This window comes from Phodopus roborovskii, unplaced genomic scaffold (assembly GCF_943737965.1).
Source record: "Phodopus roborovskii unplaced genomic scaffold, PHOROB, whole genome shotgun sequence".
NCBI classification, from domain to species: domain Eukaryota; kingdom Metazoa; phylum Chordata; class Mammalia; order Rodentia; family Cricetidae; genus Phodopus; species Phodopus roborovskii.
In genome coordinates this window covers 35582475-35602472 of record NW_026126511.1, presented here as the reverse complement: position 1 = coordinate 35602472, position 19998 = coordinate 35582475, and the positions used below count along the sequence as shown (strand labels likewise).

The window sequence follows — 19998 nt, the reverse complement described above, 5'->3', positions numbered from 1 at the left end:
CCATTTACACTGAAAAGCATGCTGGATGTGGTGGTGCATGCCTGTAATTCCAGTTACTTAGAAGGCAGAGATGATGCAGGCTTGTAACATTAGCTAATCAGGGAACTGAGGCATGATGATTCTAAGTTCAAGTCCAGCCTGGCCAGCAGGACAACTTAACTTCAAAGATGCCCCTGGGAACTTACCTCAAAACTGCATCAAAATAAACAGTTAAAAGGGGTGGGGGTTTATAGATTAGCATAGCTCTTAGACCTCATCACAGGAGTTATTTGGTGATGGATGGTGGTTAGTGCAGAAGCTCAGCAAGCATCACAGTGCGCATCAGTGGAATTCTTAGCATAAATGGGGTGTCTATATCACTTTGCCCCAAGGCTCAGGGGCCAGGTTAGAAGAGGAGGCAGGAAGGGCCAGAGGTCATAGAGGAAAACAGAGTCTTTTGCAACACACTCTTAGGAAATAGGGCTCAGAAGATTTGAGCTGGATCTAACCTGAAAGCTTTCTTCCTGTAGTCCTGTTTCCATGGTATCAGAAGATGCTATGCAAACTGCCAAGGGAGGAAAGTAATTAATAACCCTATCCTACCCAGCTGCAATACCCATGAGCCACAACAGTGATCAGCATTGGCAAGCTATTCCTAAAGGTGCAGTAAGTGACACTCATATGTTAGTGTCACCAGCGACCATCTAATTGGATCTTAGGCCCACTCAACATGTTTGATTAACTAGAAACCTAGCCAACTCTCCCAAACTAGTGAGGTCATGAGATTTATAAAAGGATTTCCTATGGTCAATTTACTAGACCAGCATAATTCCTACTTGCATTTGCCATCTTATCCTTTACCCACAGATAAGTATAGCCTCTTTCCTCATTAAGGAAATTTCTCTTTTAGCAAATGGAGACCATCACAGAAAACCACAGCTGGACACAATGGGGAGATCAATAGCTCATGGGGAGTCCTGCCCCAGTGGCTAGATCTGTATCACAGCTCCTGCATCTCTGGCTCAGAGAACACTCCACGAAGTGTGGGCAGAAAGTCTGTGACAGCCAGAATACCAGGGAGTCTGCAACAGTCTCTTCTGTTAATGGCTGCATAAAAATAAGACTGGAAAACCGGCAATATCAGCAGAAGTGCTACCATAGAAGTGGCAAAATTTTTGTGGGGTCCCACAGCTATGCAAAGAACTATAGAAAACTATTGATTGCTGGGAGAGGGAGAATTATCTTCTTCCAGAGACGAGCTCCCTTATGTGTTATCCAGTACAAAGTGGTCAGCTTTGAAACCATATTCATATAGACAACCAAAAGACTGAGCAGGGTGTATTTATATATTTGTGCACGCACACACACACACACACACACACACACAGAGAGTATATGTCTTTTGATACAACATTTTCTTTTTGGAAGAGCTGTATTCACTGAGGAAAAACCAGCACATATAAAAGTATGTATGTGTATAATATATATATTTCAAGATTTTAGAGTTTTGGGTGGGAACAAAAATTAGAAGCATTGAGTCCATCAATAGAGGAATAGTGAAATAATTATTACATGTGCATATTATGGAATCATCTATAGTTATTAAAGAAGAAAAAAATTAGATTCATGTCTGTGAATATAGAGAAACTCCATGGTGTTATTGTTAATTTGAAAGTGCCCCTTGTAAGATGGGCAGCATAAAGATAAAGAAACCAGTATTATTTTTTCAAGTAAAGATCTTCTATGCACCTGTTGGGGTGCTCCTAACTTAGTTTTACTTGCAGGGCTTTGGTGTAAGAGTGGGACTGGGCATGGGAGAGTCTGGAGTGAAGAGCATGCAGTTTAACACTTGAGGGGTTGTTGTACGCCCACATTTCTCTTTAAGACAGGGTTTACTAAGTAGCGCAGGCTGGCCTGTAGCTCAGGCTCCTCATGCCATAGCATCTTAAGTGCTAGGGTTATATAGGTATGCACCACCATGCTGACTCATGCATTCATTCATTTCCAATAGATATCGAAGCTCCATGTCTAAGATAAAGATTATATTGAATCTTTACACATCTACACATTACACATTTTAACTTCTTCTGTAATCGGAATCATAAAGAAATTTTGCACTTTATGTTTAAAGAATTTGGGCTTGTTTAACAAGATCTGAAAGTTGTTGGTTCTTCTGACATTCATGTAGAAGTAATGACTTATATGTGTAAGGCTGACTCCTTCCCTTTACGTTTTTGGTGGTGGTACTGTTATGAATATGACACTGAGATAAAGATGCCTCCAGCAAATTGTCAACATAGCTCCTCATAGATTAGTACCTTAGGGGGATCAGTTGTTAAATAAAGTTGAATGTTATGTTATGATAAAAACATTCTGATAGGTGTCACCCGTCATATTGCTACTTTATTTTTAGTGACTCACTGTTCTTCCTGTGTAGATGTTATTGTATAATATAGATTTGTTTTTAAGTAACAAAACTTTCTGTTACTGTTACAAAAATGAACACAATCAACACAGAGACCAAGAAAGCTCTAAAACATCAAAACATCAAAATATAAATCCAAATGGTGCAGTAAGCCTGACTGTAAGCATCAAGAATAATTCACTGTGTGTTAGTCCAGTATTTTAAGACAGTGTTACCAGGCATGGCGGAGCATGCTTCTATTCAAAGGTTATGGTTTGTCAAATTTGGTAAGCACAAAGTATTGCTGTGATCAGAACACTGACCAGTCAAATCTGTGACTCAGAAAGGTTTTCTTTTTGTGTGTCTTTTGAATTGTCTAGAGTTCTGTATAAGTGTAATCATATTGTATTTTGCCTTCTATATATGGCATAGCATAATTACTTTGGAATTCTGCCATGTTGCATAGTTTAGTAATTCATCCTCCCTTAAAAATATTATTCAGTTGTATAGGTTTAGGTTTATCAAAACTTGCCCACCTCTTCTTGATGGACATTTGAAGTTATTACTGTTTTTGAGGCTTTTAGAAATAAAGCTGGGATTATGGGATTGTAGGCCTATTGGTACTTACCACTTTTTATTTTTATTTTTGTTTAAATCAAGATATTTGTTTTTTAATGATTGAAATGTAGAAATGTTTATTATGAATTTTTGATATTAATCCCTTATTTTCACATACATTATTCATACATATATTTGTAAATATACTCACACACCTTGTACATTTTTCCCACTCTGTGGTTTGCCTTTTCACGTTGTTATGCTTTAATTTTTTTCCACTTAGAAGCCTATTTATTTATAGGCCTATTTATTTATTTTTGCTTTTGTAGCTTTAGTGTGATGCCCTAAAAGTCATCACCAAGGCCAGTGTCCAGAGGATTCCTACCATGTTCTCTTGTTTTATGGTTTTTGGTTCTGTATTAGTTTTAAGTTGATTTTTGTATAGGCTGTGAGGTAAAGCTCCAATTTCAGCCCTTTGCATGTGGAAATATTTTTCCCAGAACCATTTGTTGAAAAGATTATCTTTCCCCAGTCATGTCCTCGTGCTACCCCTGTCTCCATAGTTAAACATGTGCTTGGGTTTCTGTGTTCTCTAGTTTGTGGCATTAGACTGCAATCTGTTTTTGCATCGGTGCTATACTATACTGATTCCAACAGCATTATCTTTCTCATATGCAGAATCTATATTTATGCATGTCTGTGTCCACATATATGCACCAAGAAAGCTGAAGGAGACCACATGGATGGAGGAAGAAGGATGGGGAGATGGCAGGGTACAGACAATGAGACATATGTAGGAAATTATAAATGAAATCCATTATTTTGTACATCTGTTAAAATACAAAAAAAGAAGGAAAATATACATATTATTTTGTGCCCATATTCACAAAGGAATATGTTATGGAAATGTTCCTATACCAAATACTTTTTAAATCTTAACTTTAAAGCATAACTTTTTAATACAAATTACTTATAGTTAAAATGTTAAGACAACATTAAGAGGTATATTGAAAAATTGTATTCTCACCCTGTTGCCTTTCATAGTTCCTTTTTGTATTTCTGTGCAAATTCTAGTGATCATGTGCTTCCTTCACAAACTGTGGACTGTGTGACACTTATGGATGTGCTGTAAATTACTTACTCTACATTGAAGGGTTTTTCTAATCTTAAGAGAATCCTCATCTGTGCTGAACAAGCATGCCAGTGTTAAACTTTTCACCTACTTTTGGTTGTAGCTGTATTGTCTGAAGACTCACAGATCACCTCATGGGTGAGTGGCTTTATATACATTGAGGTTTTATATGCGTGTTATTTCTCTTTGGCATCTTGAAGGATGTTATTACTGTCATCTTTGGAGCTGTGTGAGTGATTTTATTTTATACCCATTTAGTCCACATGGCCTCTGCTGTAAATAGTGAGGACTTGGGCTTTGGACACATCGTTTTGTATCCCCCACCTCCAAGTCTTCATCCTTCATGCCATTGCCTCCAAGGTCAGATTGAAACAAGTAGGTAGGTGGCATTTTAGTAGCATATTCAGTTGCAGCGAGGTGGACCACTATGCTTTCTTTGCAATCTCCAAGTAATATTGGAGAAGGGCCAGACTCCTGGTAGCCTGCCTGGCTTTAGGGCCTTCTAAGCAATTTTTAAAAAAACACACATGAATGCTTTGCCTGAATGTATGTTTAGTGTGCCTGGTGCCCACGGAGGTCAAAAAAGCGTGTCAGATCTCATGAAACTATAATAGCAGATGGTTTGTTGTCACTATGTGGATGCTCGGAACCGAATCCGGGTGCTCTGCAGGAGCAACAATGATGGAAGCACTGAGCTATCTTCTGTGTCCTTTTATGGGGGCGATTGTGGTGAGTCAAGTGAAATGTCACTGGGACATAGCTAACCCAGCCTCTGAGGATCAGTTTGTGCATCTTGGCCCAGCAAGTAAGTTGAGTGTAAACTTAGTAGACCATTTGTGTCTACCTTGTCTACATTGTACTTGTTGTCCAGGCATAACAGCAGGGAGAGGACTTTGTGGGCGAGGACAGACTTTTGCACATGGGGTTTTCACTGACTGGGACTAAACAAGATATCTTGGTAGCTGTAGTGCTCATGGTGGTCATATCTGACAAACAGTACTTTTCTTTGGAAAATGAGGAGACCCAGAATAAACTGAATGCCTGTACACGGAAGCTTGGGACAGGATGAATAACCACAACTAGGGTTGTTTGGCTTCATATGTGTTTTCTTTTTACTATATTATATTGCTTCTTAGAATCCCCAAAAATCAATAGTCGTCAAGGATTTATTATGAGGGAATTTGACCTACGCTTAATTTTAAGTCTTTTTTTTTTTTTTTTTTCGTGTTTTTGCTTGGTCTTATTGTCACTTTCTATTTTAAACATAGTATCATTTCTGACATTTATTCTTTTAAATAATTCTTTATATATATATATATAATGCTGTTGTCCAGGTACTAGTTTCTTATTGGCTAGCTCTGTCTTAAGTATTAACCCATTTCTGTTAATCTACGTACTTCCACGTGCTTTCATCTTACCAGAGAGCCAGCTGGCATCCTGCTCTCTCCAGACTCTCCATCTTGAATCCTCCTTCCTACTTCCTCTTTCCTCCTTGTCTCCTAATCCTTCCTCTCTTGCTTTCCTATTGGCCAACAGTGATTTATGATTTATTCATTAACCAGTATGAGAAACATATTTACAGAATGACATCTCCCATCATCTCCTCTTTTCTGTCTAAATAAAAAGAAAGGTATTAACCTTAGTATAGCAAAATATATCATATAACAGTTATCAAGTAAGAATCACAGTTAACAATATTTAGTCCATTAACATTTAGCAAGATTTGAAGAAAATATTCCATCATCTATCCTATCTTTGTGAGTCTAAAGTCCTATATGTAACTTATCTTTAATCCTAACTAAGGAAAACTATAACCATAACTATCTGTCTTCAAAGACCACAGAAGGATAATATATAAACTCTAGAAATGACAGAGACATCTTGCCTTGTCAGTCACCTGAAGTTCTTCTGTAATCTTCCATCTTCAGCCCATAGGCCATAGTGTGTCTGCATAGATGATAAGTTGGTGTCTAAATGGGGAGATAAATCAGAATTTAGAGTGGCTTAATAAAATTATGTAAAGTTCTTGAATATGACTGCAAAAGTAGTCAAAAGTAGTTACGATTTTGTCTTTAGAAAAATACTGGATAAGACTTTAGTTAGAAATGTAACTCGACATGACCCAGATGTTTTATCTTTACAGGGCAAGGGCAGTCTAGACTGTAAGATCGAGCTCCGTGATACTGTTTTGACCGCAGGCTGTTGTTAGTGGACTCCTGGAAGGTAGTGACATCTGTGCCTGGAGTCAGAGCTAGGGGTTTCTCTCATGCACAGGACCTGTTTATATTATGTTATGCATGGCAGTTTGGCAGTTTATTTTGCAGATGTTTGTAATGTGCAGCCTTAAATCTCGCTTCTATTTCTAGCATGCTTTTAAGTATGACTCATGTTTTCTTGAAGCTGTCCTAAAAATACTGCTGGTCTGAAGCATTAATGTGAAATACACCACAGGCGTCACACAGCACTGCACAACACTTGCCTTCTAGAAGGTGATACAGCTTTTCAACCAGTTAAAGGTGGAAGTGCTTTTGAGAACGCACAGCTCTAGAAGTGCAAATAGCGAAAGTGGGGATTTTATGGAAATAGAATGTACAGAAATAACAGTGACTTCAAATTGTAATAAAGGATGAAATGTATGATTAATATCATAAAAATAATAGAAACAGGACTAATAGCTAGAGCAGCATTTGATGTAAATGCTAAATTTGATGTAGCCCTGTGGTAGAGAAAGTCTTAAGCCTGAAGGGGTCAAAAAGCTTTAGGAGCTGGTGAGATGGCTCCGTGGGTAAAAGTGCTCGCTGCTGAGCCAGGTAACCTGGGTTTGAGTCTCAGAACCCACCCATGCAAGCTGACCTCCACATGTGTGCTGTGGTATATATGCTCACACACACACACACACACACACACACACACACACACACACACACACAGACACACACATGCACGCACACAAAGACAGACACACACACACAGACAGATACACGTGCACACACATGCACACACACGGGGAGGGGGTCGTCTGGTGGAGTGTGTGAGATGTGAGGACTGTGATGTGAGCTTTGGACTTGAACAGCTTAAGTCTGATTTGGCTCTGACTTAACCAACCTCACACAAATACTCTCCAGTGGTGACTTTCTCTTTACAGAATGGGAGTGAGAACTTGCATAGCATTTACTTTGCAAGCCCTTGGTCTGTGTGTTTAATTAATTCTCACAACTCTGTAAGTACAATTATATCTATTAAATAGGCAGGGAAACTGGACACCGGGAGCTTAATGATTTGATTAAAGTTACACAGCTAATGAATATCAGGATTGGGATTTGAACCGAAGCAGTGTGGCTCAAGTCTGACCTTACGTAGTGCGGCCTCTGCCCCCTACACCTGCTGTGTGGTCTGGATCTAAATGAGGCACAGTGAAGAAAAATCACATGTGTATTTATTTGTCTCATGATAGACAAGCAATGAATATTGCAGCCATTGTTGTTTATACATTCTGACACAGAGTTTCACACCACAGAAAATAGACCCGTGGAATTTGCATACACTCCTGTGAGTGCTCATGGGAGTATCTTCCACATCAGCGTGGTGCTTGTGTGTTGGGGATCACTGGCTTGAGAGGCAAACTGGCAACCACAGCAGCATCTTCACTGACCCTTGGGCTCCAGTGGTTCATGACACTGAGGATGCTGCCATCACCCCTGCTGGTCAGAAAGCATCTGGAAATGATTTATGTTGCTGCAAGGTTTCGGGGAGTGAGGGATGATGTGAGACACTATCACAGCGATGCTAATTATAATATCCAAGATAGTCCATGCTGCCTAGGAGACCAACAGCATTCTTACTGAGAAATATATATACTCTTTTTGATTAAGCACTGTTAATGAACATTGTCTAATTAATCACAATTGAGCCCTGAGATATACTTGCTTGTAGTTCCTTGTATGTAGTTCCAAGATCAAGGCATTTAAACTACAATGTAAATATATAGAACAGGTTACAGACTACTATACCTATTTTGTTGTTGTTTGTTTAGGTGTAGGGATGGGGAAGGAGCCCAAGGTCTCATACAGGGTACATAGTCCCTACCCTTGAGCTACATCCTTGGCAGGAATCACGTATCTTTTCCTTCCTTCCTTCCTTCCTTCCTTCCTTCCTTCCTTCCTTCCTTCCTTCCTTCCTTCCTTCTTTTCCCATTGAGTCCATTACTTGTGGTCAACTACTCCTGAACACAAAACCTTCTCTGAAGCGGTTGATATACTCAGTGTTCAGTTGTTAATTTTTATACTAGTGGCTTGGTTTTCATTCATTTAAAAAATAGAAAAAATAAAATATTATGATAAAAATATCCATGTTGACAAGTGAAGCCAGCTGAAGCGAAAGAGCCCAGGAGAAAGCACAGGAACCTGACACCTATCCGTTCGCACATTCAGGAATCCCATTAGCTCAGAGGACCTGGCACAGACCCGTGCAAGTTCCATGCATGCTGCTTCAGTCTCTGACTTCATAAGAGCTTTGATCATGTTGATTCAGGGGACCTTGCATTCTTGGTGTCCTCCATCCCCTCTGGCTCTTCCATCCTTTCCTCTTCCACAGGATTCCTTGAGCCTTGAGGGGAGAGAACCTGATGGAGACATCCCATTTAGGGATGAGCGAGGAACCATGATTTCACCAGGTCACTGCTGCTGTCTTCCTGAGGATCCTCTTCCTCATCCCACTGCTCCTCTCCATTCCCATATAAAACTTAATGCTACTGATACATGGTATGTCTGTGTACTGTGTCATTTTATCCGATTACAAACCATTGTAATACCTTGAACTTTTTTTCAAGCCCTCCTTCAGAAACAGCTTTTGCCTCGGTGGGAATGATATGCCTCCATGCATGCCTTAGAGGATTTGTTTGTACATGGGTAGAGTCTTGGTTTTTAGACACAGGGCCATTTACTTTGGAGAAATAGTAAGATAGTTTAGCATGGCTTCTTTGACATGATAAACCAGCTGGTCTGCTCAGTACCTTCCCCTGGACTTACCCACCAAGATGAAGAACTTCAGAGAATTCTCAGCGATTAGCTCTTAACTTTCTTTGTGATGAGAGACTGCCTTAATGATATTGTGCTGTGTGTTTGTGTATGAATGTAAATGGCTGTGTGTGTGTGTGTGTGTGTGTGTGTGTGTGTGTGTGTGTGTGTGTTATGTGGTATACCTTTGGTCTTAGGTAATTATTACTTGGATCTTTGGATCTTTGAGTTCTTCCATGACCTCATCTCACTGAGTGATTTGACAAAAATATGAGAATATGGAGTATTTAGTATATGCAAAAGACTTCTTGTAATGTACATCTCTTTCAGTATAAAATGCAATGTAAGGAAATAAACACTGTAATTCATGTCCATAAACAGTCATGGATTGTGAGGGTCTCATGGGGACCTACCCTTCTGTATTAGTGAGACTTCTCTAGAGTTCTAGAACTTATAGGATGAATCTCTATATATAGAAAGAGAATTTATTAGAATGACTTACAGTCTGTGGCCCAGATAATCCAACAATGATTTGCTATAAACAGAAAGTCCAAGAATCCTGTAGTTGCTCAGTCCAGGAGGCTGGCCTTCAGCATACACTGGAATCACAAAGTAGACTCTAATGCCAATGAAGGAATGGTCTTGCCAGTGAGGTAAGAGCAAGCAAAGAGCAAAAACTTCCTTTTTCCACATCTGTGTATAGGCCCAGCTGAAGGTGTGGCCCAGACTAGAGGTGGGTTTTCCCAGTTCAAAAGATTGGAATTAAAGATGTGTCTTCCTACCTCAAAGATCTAGATTAGAGGTAGATCTTCCCACTTCAAATTAAGCAAAAATCCCTCACAGTTGTGTCCCATTTTTAGGTTTTAGTTAATTACAGATGTAGTTGAGTTGACAACTAAGAATAGCCATTATGCCTTCCCTGCTGAACTATTGGCTACTAAAGGATTCTGGGGGATGGGAAGTATCTACTGGCTACATTGGATAGTTCCATACCCATAGTTAAATACATCTTTAAAGGTTTGGCATAATTGGAAATAACAATTTAATGGATTTCCCTTTAAAACTTTTAAAATATTTGCTTGTATTATAATAATATCCCTTGGGGGTTGGACCCAGGTCTATGCATGAAGGTCATTTATGTTTGATATACCCCATAGTTTCAAGCAATATTTTTAGTGCCTTTACATCTTGACAGTAACTTGTTACACAAGGTTGGGTATAGAATTTTCCACGCAGTGTGACTTGGGCACCCAGAAAGTTTCACATTTTGGAGCATTTCAGACATCAAATTTTCATGTTAAGGATCTTCCGTCTTTTGTGATAGTTTTTTCAGTTTTTGTTGTCACATAATTAAATATTATGTGCATTTTATCCATTCTCCCATCTTCTTTCTCTTCTGTGTTGTTTGGAGCAGTGCTGTTAAGACTTTTCTACTCCTCCTCCTCTCCTCCTTCCTCTTCCTCCTCATCCCCCCTCCCTCCCTCCCTCTCTGCCTGCGTGCCTTCCTTCCTGCTCCCTCCCTCCCTTCTTTATTTCCTTCTTTCCTTCTTTCCTTCCTTCCTTCCTTCCTTCCTTCCTTCCTTCCTTCCTTCCTTCCTTCCTTCCTTTCTTGTAATGGGGTCTCCTTATATAGCCCTGGTTTCCCTGGAAGTCACAGAGATCCTCCTGCCTCTGCCTCCTTGCTGCTGGGATTAAAGGTGTATGCCACATGCCTAACCTTTTCTACATTTCTAGATGTACAAGAGCAAGAACTTTTTTTGTGAATTTAGTGATGGACCCACTGGCCTACTGTGTGACTTACTTGTAAACAAATATAAATTCATTGTGTAAATATAATCATTTTAGAAAATGCTTATGTAAAGTTGAACATGATGCTTTATTTAATTAATAGTAGACCAATGGCCTTGTTTGGGACAGTCTTATTCACAAAAGAATAGTTCTGTGGATTGTGGTCCTGAGCGTAATCACTTAATTAGAGTGGCTGTGACTATCCACAAGAGACCCTCCCCACACTGGGGCCTGTTGGCATTCTATCATAGGAGGAGGAGGCAGGAAAGGTAATTGGCCCTCCTCTGAGATTTCAGCCAGTTCCTCTTTCTCTGTTCCTGTCCCTTATGTGTATACTTCTGCCAGATGATGTGGTTTTCAACTGCTGGAGTGTATAGAGGATAGAGGTCACTGAAGTGGGGGACTGCTGTCTGCAAGTCAGTGAGGAAGTCATTACCCATGTTGAGTGGGACTTTTTGGTGTTGTGGGGGCACTTACATTCCTGTAAGTAACTTCACACCCATCTTCCAGGATGTATAGTCAGTAGACTCGTTAGTACACCAGACTGGACTTGGACAGAATTATTCTTTTGGTCTTTTATTGATGCCTTATCTATTACGAGTAGACATTTGTTTCCATCGTCCTAGGAGAAGCTCATGCATCAAATGGTGGAGGAGTAGACTTGAATTATAGATTCCTTTGGGTGTCTTCCAGGCATTGCTACTTAAATTAGAGCAGACTCCAGCTTTTCATGTCTGTAATGATCATGACTTGTCTGGGATCGTTTGACCATATCTCCCTTTGGAATAAAAAGGTTAGGCTTTGAAACTACTAAAATAATGACACTAGTTCCTCACTCATCCACAAAAGGCACTTTTTTTCCTTTAAGGACACCTATAGATGATTATACTGGTGTTCTCATATGCTTTGAAATGTAGGATGTATCTTTGATGTTTGTTTGATATTTTTTTCTGTTTTAGCATTGATAATAATTTTAATGTGATACTGAAATTTGCCAGTATTTATTCTGTCCATCCATCCAAATTCTTATTTTCAATACATAGTCTACATCATTTGGGGATAGATATAGTTATAAATTTATAGTAAAGCTATGACAGTTAAATTTGCATTTCATTTCTTTTTTTTTTCTTCAAAGTTTCAGAATCTCCAGCTCAGTCCATAGTCCAGCATCTGAGATGGATAATGCAGAAGGATCTGCTGGGGCAAGACATCTTTCTCATAGGACCTCCCGGGCCTCTTCGGCGCTCCGTTGCCATGCAGTACTTGGTGAGCAATCAGTTCTTGTCAGTTAGTTCCTAAGGGTCTTAACTTTGATCAAGGATATGATAAAATAAAGGAAAGTAGAGAATTTATAAATATATCAGAATTAGCTGCATTAGGATAAGCACTGTCATCAGGCAATGACTAGTTCATAAAGAGCTCAGCAGAAGTTGCTTGGGAAGCCTTTGTGCATTGACCTTTCATAACAGTAGCATGTATATATCACATATATTATATATATCATATAAATATATATACACATATAAATAAATATATATACACATATAAATACACACACCATATAAGTATATATATACACACATATATAAACACACACTATATATATATGTATACATACACACACATATACCCACACATACATACATGTATGTATGTATGTATGTATGTATGTATGTATGTATGTAACTAGAAAAAAAACCTTCCATTTTCAGTAGAAAGGAAATATAAATCCAGGCACTGAGTAGTGAGCAGATAGAAGCAGCAACTCTGAGACTGTAAACCCCTCCCTCCCCAAACCCTTCCTTTTGTGTTATGGATTTTTCTTTATCTCAGGTTTCCAAGTTAAAAATCCAAGCAGTTCCTTTGACATTTTGAAGCTGTGTGATTTTTTAAAGGGAGCCCAAGGCAGAGGGCATTTTTGATGTCATAGCTACATACTGCTCTTTCTCTTGTTTAATAGATGAGAAGACAAATGAACAAGGATTGGCTAATGCACTCAATCTTTAGCTAGAAAATGATAGAGTTAGACTTGAAGCCCCCATTTCAACTCTTTGACACAGTGTACTTTTAAATGATACTAGCTCTTTGAATTGAAATCTTCAGATCTCAATGCCAATATTCCAGAACATTTAAAGGCCTTTCTATTTTCCTGTCAGTATTAATAGGCATTGTTCTACTGGTTTAGATAAGAATAAATTTCCATATGAATTTGTGTTCTGAAGACAATTTTGTAGAATGGAGAAAAAAAAAAAACCTTGTTAAAATTTCCTTGTGTTATTTATTATTGAAGAATTTATTTCTATGTTGTTGAAATCTGTTTTATATACTTTACCTCAGTGGAACATTTAGCTTATCTTTTATTTTTAAAAACGTGTGTGTGTGTGTGTGTGTGTGTGTGTGTGTGTGTGTGTGTGCAAGTACATACATATGTGTGCACATGTATGCGGATGTTTCCTGAGGCCAGAGACAGTATCGGTTCTCCTGGAGCTGGAGTTACAGGAAGTTGTGGAACTCCAGTTCTCTGTAAGAGCCGACAGTACTCTTAACTGCCCAATTCTCTCTCCAGCCCCAAATTTACTTTAGAATTTCAAAATGTTTGTGAGGCAGGAATGCCAAAAGTCAATTGGACAAATCAGAGACAGAACTCTTACTAGCCCATATGTTTTATATCTTTCCCCCATGCCCAGAATCAGTTTGTGAGTATAACCTACCACTGTAGCATTGGCCTTAGTTAGTACATGAGGCAAAAGTGTCTTGTCTAGGAATGAGAGGGACTTTTGCCCGACTTGTTTCAAAGACTGTGCTATCTCATTGAGATTTTGGTTTTGGGCTTTGAAGTTGTTAGAATTGTGGAATGAGGGGCTAGGATACCAGAGGGATTTGGTTCAAAAATGCAGTGTAAGTCTGCAAGTGTGAAGTTATATGGCTGTTCTCACCAAACAGCAAATGGTAAAATAGGTGTGAAGTAGCCAAACATATATGAAAACCCATTAGTGGCCTTCTGTTTAAATGCATTGTGTAGACACAGTACTACCCTGCCACCCTGCAAATGGCGGCGAACACTGTTGGATATGAGAACCTTCAGCTGGTAATGTCTTGAGTAGAGAACATTTGGGGGCAAGCTTGCTGAAGCAAATGAAAATTGATAGAGATGATTTGCTACTTGTCTGTGATACTTAATACATATTAAGGAAGACTGCAGATTGTGTAAAACAACCCAGCTGCTGCCTTTTCTGGTGCTGTGAGAGAGCTCATTCCCTCCTTCTTTCATGAAGGAGTACTGAGAAAACTGGTGTTTGGCTGATGAAGGAGGCTGTCAGGACAGGAGAGTGACAGCATTGTCCTCGTGTGCAGTTCAGGGTTAAACTGTGCTGCTCTTTGACAACAAGATGCTGGGCATGGTGACACACACTTTTATCCCAGCACTCAGAGGGCAGAGGCAGGTGGATCTTGGAGTTCGAGGCCAGCCTGGTCTACAGAGCAAGTTTCAAGACAACCAGGTCTACACACACACACACACACACACACACACACACACACACACACACACACACACACACACACACACACCCTGTCTTTTAAAAACCACATACACTTTTGCCCTTTTTTTTTTTTTTTTGGTGAATGAAAGGGGTTTTTAGGGAGGGGGGTTAGATTCAGCCACTCAAAGAAGCAGACATAATGTTATTAGTGATGTATTCTGGAAACAGGTGTCTGCTAAAAGGAGCAAATTACTCTAGAATTGGCCCTCGTAAACAGACAATTCATTTATATTTAGTAAAATATCATTTGATATTATTACATCTTTGTGACTATGCATCTTCTCTATTTAAAACTTTTGCCTCTTTTTGTTATAATGGAAACTGGCAATCTGGAACAAAGAAATTTAACAGAACTGAATGACAATAAAGTACTGTTCATTAATGTAAAATAGGGATAAGTTGCAAGGAAACACAATCCCATTGTTTGAAAATCTCCTTCTCTAGTAAGATTGGCGAATGTCACTGTTCTTAATTTGTCATCGTAAAAGCAGAGGTAATGTACCTGGCAGTTAGGTGAGGGCTAATGATTTTCTGAGTAGGTAGACCACCGAGATGGCATAGCTTCTGGGTGTCCTCCTTCCCCCTGACCACATAACATTTTGGGGGACTGGACAGTGTTTTCTTTACTCCCTTTCTGGTGGCTTCCTCCGGCTCTTGCTCATTTTTGTCTCCTCCAGCTTTTGGTCTCTATTCTTTGTTTCACACTTGGTAAAGTATCTAACAATGATATTGTATTCAGTTGCTAAACTTTGGTCAATGGAGTAAATGAATTGAAACCACACTTTAAAAAAAAAGATAAATATTACTTACAGAAATTTGTTATGACTTGTAGGAAAAATGCCCAATAATTATTCATGATATTTGACAAAGAGCTTAACAGGATAAATTTAAGTTTGCAGGATTCAATTCTTATTACTCAAGTAGTAGGATGGAGTGCAGTAAAAATGAAGCTCTGAGGGTGTGTGAACGTGCGTGAGCACAATGTGTGTGTTTGTGTGTGCAAGCAATATTTGTGTGAGAAAATGTGTTTAAGTACATGTGCATATATATGTGCATGTGTGAGCATATGTGTTTGTATGTGTATGTGTGTGAATGTATGTAGGCATGGATGTGTGTGTGTATGTAGGTGTGTGTGTGAGAACATGTGTGTATATGCGTTTTGCTTTTGTTTGAGGGGAAGTTTTGAGAAAGTGTCTCCTGTGTAGCCCTGGCTGTCCTAGAGCTTGCAGTGTAGACCAAACTGCCCTTGAACTCACAGAGATCCACCTGCCTCTACCTGTCAAGTTCTGGGATTAAAGACAAGCTCCATCATATTTGGGATTTGTATGCTTTAGTATCCAATTTATTGAATTTTTTCAAAGACTCAAAATATTTTTAATCCATAATTATGGTTGTAATGCTCATCTCTAGGCTGTGGCTTTGTTGACATGTCATTCTAAATTATAGGCCAGCAGTTTGATTTTAGCTCTGGCATAATTTTGCTCTCTGTTGTTGTACAGGAGTTGACCAAACGAGAGGTGGAATACATTGCCCTGTCAAGAGACACCACTGAAACTGACCTCAAACAGCGCCGGGAGATCCGGGCTGGCACTGCTTTCTACATCGACCAGGCAAGCGCTTACCCGCCAGCCCGTGACCTGCTTACTCAGGGCTGTGTGAAATTGACTTTTAAAATGGAAAGAGCATCTCATGTGTCAGTGAAAGACAGATGTGTATTCTTCCTAGACAGATTTGATTTAGGTTCACTGTTCTTGTTCTTAGAAATGTCTTAATCTAGCTCTAAAGGAAAAAACTTGGATGACGTGACTAGTGCTCAAGTGTCAGCCAAAGATCAGGGTTTCTTCATAGTCAGTTACTGCTTATAACTTGGTTATAGATGTTTTATTTTCTAAAGAGGCTATTACGGCTGCTTTACTATAGGAACTTCCCTAGTGTATTAATATAAACATTTGCAATCTAAAGGTAAGCTAGAGAGATGTGGATTAAAGCACATGAAATGAAATACTTCTAGGGATTATAGCTTTTTTGGGGTGTTTGTCTTAAATGCTGATAACTAAAATAACATTTTATGAATATTATAAGGAAGCATATTATTTCTGTCTTAAAACCTATTGCATAAACCATTCAATGTTCTTTTAAATGTCTCATAGATGTAAGATAGACTATAAATAATCAAGTTATACAGAAAATACTGTAGTAACCACTGAGTTCATGGGGATATACTTGGCTCCCTTATTTACAAATATTTCATGTTAAAAGGTACCTACCTTTAAAGAATTCACTGATGTCCATTGTTAATGAGGAAGATGAGATGAGTCAACAGCTTTGCCACTGGAGCCAGAAGATATTTGGATTCAATAGTTATATTTCCAGTATTCTTTCTCTCCCAAAATGGATTGCTTTGACTTTCAGGGGTGGCAAAGAGACAAACTGTAGGAGACAAGAAGGCCCAGTAGCCCATGTTGGTTCAAACTTCAGAAGTCTGACCCTGAGTTTTTATTTTGGCACATTTGAACATGGCACAATCTGGTAAAAATTGTTTTTGTGATGACTAACTCAATCCTGCCTGTCCAACAAAGTAAGCTCAATACATATCAGACATGACTGTATCAAAACTCTTGGTAAAGTACATGTGACACCATCCATAAAGATATGTTCTATAGACTGATAGGAAAAACAAGTTTATAAGAATGGTCTGGAGGACGGTCAGGTGCTGGCAAGTCTCCAGCCACACCGACTGTGCAAAGGTCACCAGGCTAGATTGCACCTCTGCTCCAGCCATCTGGGCAGAAAGCAGACATTTTATTCCTTCTCTTGAAAGAACAACCCATGTGCTTAAACATTGCAGGTTACCCTAGCACAGAGATCTCTGTGCCCCCTACACAAATGTGTTCACAAAGAAGAAATTCAACAGTATTAGTTGTAGTATGTTAAAAACCAGACAACTAATTGAAAACAGCAATGGTGCATATTGAAGAGATTAATGAAATAAATAATTGTAGTCATTAAATGCACCACCATAGTCATTAAAAAGAATGGCATGAGGCTGGGCTGTAGCTTTGTGGAAAAGTAGTTGCCTAGAAGATTCCTGGGTTCAAGTTCCAGTGCACACGCGTGTGTGCACAACACGGGATGGGGCACTAGTCTCTCCTAATAAGTCCAGAGTGTGAGTGGAAAGGATTGTTATGACAGTATATGATCTCATTCGTGATAGAAGAAACGCACCTGTTCTTCTGTGCACATTGAAATCTTCCAGAAGGCTACACAAGAAGTCATTATAGATGGGAGATCAGAAATCTGGAGTGAGATAAATTTGCTTCTTCTGTGTCTCTATGACTCAAATACCCAGCAGTAATAGCTTAAGGAAGGAGGGCTTCTTTTGCTTCCTGATTCTGAGTATTTTCAGTCCAGTCTGGCAGGGAAATCATAGTGTTGGGGGTGGGTGCCAGAGACTGCCAGTGTGCTGATAGACCAGGAGGCAGGAAGAGAGAGTGTGCTGAAACCGGGCCTGGAGTAGGACTAGAACCTTCAAAGACCTGCCTGAGTGGTCCAATTCCATCAGCCAGGCTCCCCCTTGTACAAGTTCCAGTTTCCTGAGACAGATCACCAGCTGGGAGACAAGTGACCTGTAGGGGGCATTTCTGTGGTGACTCTTAGGAGCTGGGGAGGTAGGAAGGCGGGTGGTGGATGGTGTGTGTGTGTGTGTGTGTGTGTGTGTGTGTGTGTGTGTGTGTGTGTCTGTCTGTCTGTCTGTCTGTCTGTCTGTCTGTCTGTCTACTTGCTATTTTCAGATGGAGGTTTGCCCCAGACTCCCAAGTATTTACCATAGCAAGCTCTTTGTGAAGTTGAGTTTTTTTGTTTTTAATGGCACATTCTTTATAATGAAGAGTATAATGGTGAGTATAAGGTTTTTGTGGAACAGAATATTCACATCTGTTGAATTAGTTGGCCCTTATCAAATGAAAATGTATGTGAAATGAAGATACTTGGCAGTCATATTGAGTCATGGCAGCCAAACTTAGTATTACTAGTGGGAAAACCTGAAACCTTCACCTTTCCCACAATTAAAACCAGCCCTTCCTGGATGCTGTTCATGAATGTATTTAAAGGAATCTCTCTGAGAACTGCTTGTGCTCTTGGACACTGTGTACAGATGCTAGCGGGTGACAGCTGTGGCTTGTGAATTCCTAATTGACTTTCCAACCTTAGAGTGGCTTTTAATGTGTCTTGTACTTTTAAAGTGGCTTAAAACTTCCAGAAATGGAATTATCTTAGCTAACAAATTTTTCAATGAGCTCAAGATTTTTTTGTTTGTAAATTTTAATTATTTTTTAAAAATTGTTTTTTTGGGGGGGGTTGGAGAGATGTCTTAGTGGTTAAGAGCACTGGTTTCTCTTCCAGAGATTCAATTCTGAACCCCCACACTTTGGGGGGGGTGTCTCACAGTTGTCTCTAACTCAAGTCCCAAGGGATCTGGTGCCCTTTTTTGGCCTCTGAGGGCCTCAGAAATGCATGAGGTTCACAGTCATTCTAGCAGACAAAATACTCATACATATAAAATAAAACAAAAAAAAAATCCTTAACAATTATTTTATTGGTTTATTTTATATTCATGGGTGTTTTGTTTTGCCTATGTATATGCCTGTGTGCCACATTCATACACTGCCCACAAAGGCCAAAAGAGGGCATCAGATCCTCTGGGGCTGGAGTTACTGACAGTTATGTGCTGTCGTGTGAGTGCTGAGAATCAAACCCGTACTGTGGAAGAATAGCCTGTGTTCTTAACTTCCGAGACATCTCTCTAGTCCAAAATATAAATTACTTTCATGAAACTTTCTGCCACTCTAAAAAATGTATTCTCAGACGATGCATATTTCTCAGCTGCTACAGCGTATAAAATGTTTAAAGAACCATGTAAATGTATGGTGTATTTTATACTCCCTCCTTTCTCCATGACGCTTATTCATGCCGCATGCACATTAGTTCTTGGCATTCAGTATCGCTTATACCTTCAGAACCTGTGACTGAATACAGGCATGCAGGAATATTGGCCTTTTCAATTGCCTCAGACTCTTTTGAGTTTTAAACAAATTTAAATTTATTTCTGCTATTTAACAGGTCCTTGCCTAAGCATGTAATGACTTCATAATAAGATAGATAAAAACCAAACTCTGTAACACAGCCTAACATGGCATAACATGTGAACTTGCCTTGGCTTCCACATTTATTATCCTTTTTTTTTCCATTAGAATATATTCATCTCCTGTACTCAAAACTGGAAGATAACTGGAACTTTTGAGGGTAGATTTTTTTCTTTAATGATCAACCTTGGTGAATTTTTAAGTAAATTGAAAAGAAAAAGGTATGACTAAGAAGAGTTGGCTTTTCTGTGGAGAAGCGATCCTTAAGAAAAAACTTATTTTTATTTTATGTACATGTGCATGTGTGTATGTGTGATGCCTACAGAGATAGATCAGAGAGGTGTCAGTCTTCAGGAATGGAGGTACAAGTGGGTGATATGTGTGCTGGGAGCTAAGCCCAGAGTCTCTGGAATCCAAGCAAGCTCTCTTAACTGCTGAG

At 39.3% G+C, this 19998-nt stretch overlaps 1 protein-coding gene across 1 annotated transcript in view; it reads left to right on the top strand.

Moving 5' to 3' along the window:
• Vwa8 (von Willebrand factor A domain containing 8) overlaps window positions 1-19998 on the top strand; it is a 296436-nt gene that overhangs the window by 36496 nt on the left and 239942 nt on the right. Inside the window, exons 3-4 of the mRNA XM_051195337.1 lie at window positions 12012-12142; window positions 15918-16028. Coding sequence (XP_051051294.1) covers window positions 12012-12142; window positions 15918-16028 — 242 coding nt within the window. The remainder of the gene's footprint in view (window positions 1-12011; window positions 12143-15917; window positions 16029-19998) is intronic.